Source organism: Haemaphysalis longicornis, unplaced genomic scaffold, assembly GCF_048455015.1.
Source record: "Haemaphysalis longicornis isolate Haplotype H1 unplaced genomic scaffold, Haemaphysalis longicornis Haplotype H1 scaffold_2, whole genome shotgun sequence".
Classification (NCBI taxonomy): Eukaryota; Metazoa; Arthropoda; class Arachnida; order Ixodida; family Ixodidae; genus Haemaphysalis; species Haemaphysalis longicornis.
Genome location: NW_027526295.1, coordinates 193,931,987 through 193,938,794, shown reverse-complemented (window position 1 = coordinate 193,938,794; position 6,808 = coordinate 193,931,987). Strand labels below are relative to the sequence as shown.

At 45.8% G+C, this 6,808-nt stretch overlaps 1 protein-coding gene across 2 annotated transcripts; it reads right to left on the bottom strand.

Annotated features, from left to right (window-relative positions):
• Positions 1–952: 952 nt before the first annotated feature.
• On the bottom strand, positions 953–6,501 carry LOC144169724 (uncharacterized). 2 transcript variants are annotated; one of them, XM_077699038.1, is made up of 4 exons: positions 6,249–6,501; positions 5,091–5,367; positions 1,520–1,739; positions 953–1,291 (listed from the first exon to the last, which is right to left on the bottom strand). In XM_077699038.1, the coding sequence occupies exons 1-4, from the start codon at positions 6,338–6,340 to the stop codon at positions 1,206–1,208; spliced, it is 675 nt and encodes a 224-aa protein (XP_077555164.1). In that variant the 5' UTR covers positions 6,341–6,501; the 3' UTR covers positions 953–1,205. The 2 variants fall into 2 exon arrangements, with proteins under 2 accessions (XP_077555164.1, XP_077555165.1); XM_077699039.1 differs by having other exon boundaries at positions 1,239–1,739; positions 6,249–6,500.
• Between the last annotated feature and the right edge of the window lie 307 nt (positions 6,502–6,808).

The window sequence follows — 6,808 nt, the reverse complement described above, 5'->3', positions numbered from 1 at the left end:
CATCGGTAGGCGCGGCTAAAGGAGAAAAAAAAAAGAGGGACTTAGGCGCGGCAGCATCGCGCGAATCTTGTGAAATGGTCCGCGGAGGCGAAATTTTCGTTCCTCTTTCAGTCAAGATTTCGATATATCCGCAGTTCGGCCCAAACATACTTCGAAATAAAGGGCTACAAATACATGAGACGTATAGGAATGGTTCGGTGCGGCTGAAAATTTCGACTGAGCCGATTTTTCGTGATACGCGAGTTCGAGTTAACGAGGTATTACTGTGCGTGTGCGAGGCCTGTTGGACGCCAGCGATGAATGCCGAAAGATCGTGGTCCTCATGTGCATTGAGAGCTTGCCGAAAGGCACACCAGTCTGTTCGAGTGATAGTTTTCGTCATGCGGAGTCGCTTGCCGCGTAATGTAATGGATATAGGATAGTGGTCACTACCCCAGGTTGTGCTGTACGTAGACCAATTACGGATGAGGCCTGCAGTGGTCCATGTCAGGTCAGGGATGGTGTCCCGTTGAGATGGATGAAGCCCCACACTTGTTGCGCAGGCGAGGTCGTTAACAAGGTGTAGATTGCATAGTTCAGCAGTTTCCTCAAGAGCCGCTCCTCTCTTGTCTGTATTGGTATAGCCCCAGGTGCCCTTACAAAAATGATTGTTGAGTTTCATAAGAAATTTTGTTGAATTCACTCAACAAACATTGTTGAGTATCCAAAGAATTTCTGTTGAGATTGTGTTGAGGATTTGTTGAGTTTTTCAGGAAAAGTGGCCACCGTGGTTTCATTGATTTTCCGTTGAATTTCTTACGTCGAATTCCCGTCGAGTTTCTGTTGCCTTTCCGTTGAGTCTCCACTGAATTTCGTATTGATATTTTGTCGAGGTTTTTATGAGCGCCCAATGTGTTTCTGTTGATATTTTGTTGAGATTTTTACGAGTGCCGCATGCGTTTCTGTTGATATTTTGTTGAGATTTTTACAAGTGCCCCATGCGTTTCTGTTGATATGTTGTTGAGTTTTACACGAATGCTCAATGTGTTTCTGCTGCGATTTCTTTCAAAGGTTTTTGCGATCATTGTAGGTTGAACAAGAATCTACATTTTATCGCACCACCAATACACGAGTTTATGGTGTGGCAGTAGTGCATGTCATGTGACTAAAAATTCTGCCTCATGCAGACATGCAAAAAGAAAAACAAGGTGTTCAGCGCGCACTTTTTACTTTATTTCCCGATTCAAAAGCGATGATAGGTTATTTTTTATGTAACCGGCGCTCACACCTGGAAACTTCTGGCCCGTGTAGCCTGCAAGAGATAGAATGAATTTATGATTTACTATAAAAAATGAAAACGTGTTCAGCAAGTTCTCAGAATTAGTAATAAAAGTGTGCAAAAATAGACACTTTCCCAAAAAGCATAAAAGGGATGCACTGATCTCACTGTGCACATGAAGAAAAACGGGTGATTAGCTACAAGTTGACAAAGATGACAGCTTTGTTCTTGGCACTCTAAATGCAAATCATGTGCACTCACCGACCACAGCCTTCACCCGCGCGGGGTCCAACCCTGGCTTTGTAGGAGTGTCGCCCTGGGCTTTGCCTTTCCCTCCAAAGAGAGTTTTCCCCTTGAGCTCCTCCGGAGTGAAGACATGGCGCAAAAGAGCCCTGGCAAATTTGCCAGGGCCACTCGCACACGCATGCACCAGCTGATCCAGGTACCCCTTCTCAATTAGCACACCGCCCCCAATGTCAACCTGCGAGCAGAAAATAAAACCGAAACAGTTGAACCAACATGAACTCCAGGATCGAGACAATGAAGAGTTTGAGTACCCATGAACAATTTCTCAGAATATTACGGTAATTCATTTACAGATTTTGGCATTGATCCACTAAAAATTCTTTTCGAATAGATTTAATTTAAATGTATATTTTTAGTTTTTATGGGTGAACATGCATACCTCAACATGCTTTCGGCTTGTTTAAACAAGCGTTTCAAGAATTCATTAAAGTGTTTGCCAAGTGCCCACTGCAGTACACCGTGGGTGTATTGCTTTGTGGTAGAAAGGCCAAAAAAAACCATTTGGGTGCTGTTAGGTCAATCTGGATGAAAGGTTATGTGGCTAAAATAGTCAGATGGCTGTAATGCACACAAAGTAGGCAGTACGATGCCTTGCCCTGACTCATGCAACTATCCATAAAAAAACTGACCTTTTTTTAGCACCCGATTCAGCAAAATAAAATGAGCAGACTGTTATTGATTTTTTAAATTATTTAAATTGAAAAGAGTGAACCCTAGTTACAACTAGGCCAATTTGCTCCTTCATTTTTTCATTGGCTAGAAGTGCACGAGGGTCATACGCGAAATGTGGTTTGCGGCGTGGTGCTAGCAGGAACTTTTTGTGTGGCTGGTGTTCTTTCTGCAGGATTGTGGGTTTGCGAATACCTTGTCGTAAGGGATACCCAGCATTGTTTTTGGTTCGAAATTCCGCACTGCACTGTTCACGCCTCCTACAACCACAGACACGAAGCAGGCTGCACGATGAATGCTAGCACAGCGTGACAATTGGACAGGTGCGGACAGCGGCTCAGATAAGGTAATTTTGCACTGTCTGTGTCATCTCCACGCGCTGATTGCCTTATTTTTTTTTTCATTGCTTCAAATGACTGTGGCTCGAATAAGGAAAATTTATGCACTTAAAGCTGCAACGATATTTCATGTGGTGGTGGCGTGTGATAAGAGGCACTGTTTTTATTGTGCCCCCCCAGGCATGCTGCGCACTTCTTGAGGAGTACGAGAGTTTGAGAGGTGCTCTAGTGACAGTGTTCTGGTATGTTGAGCGCATGACAATCCTCCGCCTGAGCTTCCAATGCTGAGCGATTATGCACAGGATCTGGGTGGAAACGACTGCGAGGTAAGAGTGCAATAAAATTACATACAGTGGCGGTGACAGAGATTCTACCTGGGGGACAAAGATTTTCAAGTGTTTTCTTTTCAATGTAGATGAAGCATAAATTATAATTGATTGATTCTCGGGTTTAATGCACCAACACTACACAGACTGTGAGGTGAGCCATAGTAGAGGGCTCCGTATTAATTTTGACAACCTGCGCATCTTTACATGCGCCGAAATCTCAACCACATGGGCATATTTTATAGCAGACATGATAGACAAGGATTTCCATCCTGCACTGGGCGCCACCAATTCTTTCGGACTGCGGGGCGAGCAGACGACGCTGAGTCCCACGCTGTTGCTCCGTGCCATGCGTGAATATCAGACGCACCGAACGTCATCGAAAATCGGTGTCATTTATTTGGCATTTCAGCAGCAACAAGTTTAGCAGTGCCTAAGGAGAACGTTTAATTCTTCCAAGAGGTGTCCCGTTCGCCCATCAATTCTGTTCCTAACCCACTAAGGTGGCGGGCCAGTCCACACCACTTTGCCCTGACAGGCATTGCCTGTGAGGCCACGTTTCGTCCTGCCAGCAGGACGCCTGACCTTTTTATCCTCAATTGATGTTTATTTTCGGAATTCTGGGAAAATTGCCATCATTGCCTTTTACTTGGCGATGTTCAGAAGCTACTTGTCCGGGCAGGCGTGATTACGTCGTTACTGGCTGCACCAACAATCAGCGTAAGCACAAAGTGCTCATGCAAGAACCGTGCGAAGTGCACCATGACAAAACAAGTGTCTGCATGTGCGGAGTCTATTGGCTGCACAAATTTCCTGCGTCGCTTGAGTGTCACCGTAAATGGATCGTTGCGCTAAATCGCAGACTTAGAGCCTGGCAAATTTGCCAGAATGAGCCCGGTGGTACGCTGCTTTTGGAAGCGCTGTTTAATCACCCTCATGCTCAATCCTTATCGCACGTTTCTGTTCTTTGGAGGTATGTTTGGTCCGTTTCATCGACGGGAAGCCATCGAAAATCAATCAGACACTTATGCTGCAGCTTGGGTACGCGAAAAATTCTCAAGTAACCCTTGTGAAAACCGTGCTGATATTCGAATGTAATATTATAAATAATTAGCAACTTGAGAGTGGATGAAATGTTCCCTGCGTGTGGTGCTTGTTAGGAAAATTTAATGGTGAAGTACCGTCCCTGATTTAAAGACTGGTGCTACCTCGGCTATCCTCCAATCACTGAGAATAGTGCCTGTCATGAGAGACTGCGAAAAAAGTGCCGACAAAATCTACAGACTGCGGTATGTACTGTCGGGAGCAAAAGTCTGGATTCCACGCGAGCGGCGGCCGAAATGCATTGCAGCGCCACCCTGCGAAAGCTCGCCTGCTGTCGAGACACCGGCTGTAGGGCCTATCTTAACTGCACGCATGTTCGTTTGCTCGCACGAGTCTGATACGCTTTTTGTTCACGGAAAGACCGAACGGTGTCGCTTCGGCCGTGTCTAGCATTTACGACTGGGCAATTCCGTCGGCGTGTAGCATTTGCGATACGGTCTCAGTGAGTGGCAGTAAGCGGCCACTGATGCGTTGAACGGGTAGTTTTTCGTCACTCTTTATCAGCGTTGCACATCGAAAGTAGTTGCTATCTGCGACTGCACCGCAAAACAATAGTCTCAAACTGGTTTAAGGAAGCGTGTCGCTTCGCGACTGCTTTTATCGAATGAATCGAACGAACATGCGTGCAGTTAAGATAGGCCCTACAGCCGGTGTCTCGCAGCAGGCGAGCTTTCGCAGGGTGGCGCTGCAATGCATTTCGGCCGCCGCTCGCGTGGAATCCAGACTTTTGCTCCCGACAGTACTTTTCGGTATAGTGTGATTAATAACAGTATGATCTGAAGTAGATAATATTGTAAGCTTACTTAAAATGGAAAGTAGCTCCACGCCAGTCTGTATTGCAAATTCAAAACCATATCGAAAATCCTAAATGTTTGCTTGGCTTGATTACATACGGATACTTGCTTCAAAGTCAGTTCAATTTCTATTCTTGCACTTTAGCCATTGGCCCCAGATTCGCTTCAATATCCCTGCTAAGCAATGACACACTCACAATGCACAACACTGCTTCATGAAACTTTCAAATAACCAGGGGCTAGAGCACTGCTAACAGGTATACATTATGACAGGTTCCAACATGAAATAACTAACCGGAAAGTACATAATCAGTGGGTGCACTGATGTGGCAGCGGTGCCTGGACCGATGCGTTGAGCAAATGCGCTGGCTTCTGAACGGGTGGTCCAAGCGGCCAGATGATGGATGAAGGATTGACTATTCCTGGCGGCAAAGCGTACCCAGCACCAAGGAAAGGCCAGGCAGTACTTGGGTACAGCAGGTGCAGTGTCAGTTGGCCACGGAGGGCCCTGGCAAAGCCTTTGAAACTGGACTGAAAGCCAGCCAGCCAACCCGGACAGCCAGCAGCAGCACCTGAAAGTGCATAATCTGTGAGTGTGGTGGCACTTGATGAAATACAAGAAAAGCACACACAAACCACGAATGCTTACATTAAGCAGATTATTAATCGTTAATGAGTAACCTCCAAGGCCCTAATAAGAACATTCCCGCAACACCCAAACTGAAATTTAGGTCAGAGTAATGTATTTATTAGGCACGCAGGTTCTGTGAGTGGGGTATGCCTGATATATGCAAAGCTCACTGCTATGCTAATTTGCATGGAACGCTTGCTAGCAGCCCATATGCATCGCTAGCTTTCAATCGGAACTGGTGTGTACTAGTTGAGGCTCCTCCATTTCAATGCCTAGCTTGCCTTTGCAAGTTCGATTCTCCAATATAAATAGAGTTGAGTGGGCAGGCGCCCCTGCGAGACCACGCGCGCGCATTTCACCTTCAATTTCCACGTATGTGAATGTGAGCTTCACGAGTACGGCACGCATACCACGACGCATATCGCGGCCCGAAGACCACGAGACGGGTCGCGACGGCGGCAGCCGGTCTCGCGAGCGTAATAGCTGCGAAGCGCACTGCACGGAAATAACAGTCGCCGCAAAGGCACTGTTTGAGAGACACATAACAAACAAACGCCCCGGTGTTTAAGAGCCTTGCGTGATGTCAAATAATTACCTGCCGCGTTCTACAGCGCGAGCATCGCAACAAAGGTCTAGCTTCAGCGTAAATTGATGCTGACGGCTGCGGAAACGGTAGACTGGTAAATCCAAGGCGCCAAACAAGTATGCTATATCGCATAGGCTCTGAGAGCAAATGAGATGGGGGTCTACGGAATAACTGACCCATAAGCACCAGAACTCGTTCCGAACAAGAACAGAAAAACAAAAAAAATGCGTACTCACCCCAGCAGAAACGACGTTTCCCGCCTAAAATCCTTCTTCACGCTCGTCTTGCCCTTCAAGGACACCGACACTTTGTTCGGACGCAATGTCATCCACCTTTGACGCGCGATGATCGTTGAGGCGATGATCGTCACCCTATAAAGCTTTTATAACTATGATTTAAGCTTGAAATAGATAAAACTGAACAAATCGCCCCAGCTACCACTCCGCACAAAACCAACTCTATAAACAAACACACAAAAAGGGAGTGATAGTTGCCAGACTGCAATAGCAGCATTTCTGTGTTTGACGAAAATTGTGTTATTGGTAATTAACTTCCTGCTTTTAAAGTATTAAAAGTGTTTATAACTTGAATTTGAGGTTTTTAAACGCAAAAGCGAATAACAGTAAACTAACTGACATATATATACTTAAATTGTAAAGGTTTTAAAGTTAGTTTTGGTTTTGTTTTCACGGCGGGTTTCTCTACAGAGGAGGTGCGAGAAAACGAACTACTTTGGGTTTAGGAAGAGGGTGGCAAACGTCGGTGTGATTGAAAGCAAGGAACAGGCGTTTACTAT

Coding starts and splice junctions, on each gene's coding strand:
- LOC144169724 (XM_077699038.1), bottom strand. CDS start 6,340: ATGACATTGCGTCCGAACAAAGTGTCGGTGTCCTTGAAGGGCAAGACG. Junction 5,368..6,248: donor GAAACGTCGTTTCTGCTGGG/GTGAGTACGCAT, acceptor ATGCACTTTCAG/GTGCTGCTGCTGGCTGTCCG. Junction 1,292..1,519: donor GCGGGTGAAGGCTGTGGTCG/GTGAGTGCACAT, acceptor TATCTCTTGCAG/GCTACACGGGCCAGAAGTTT.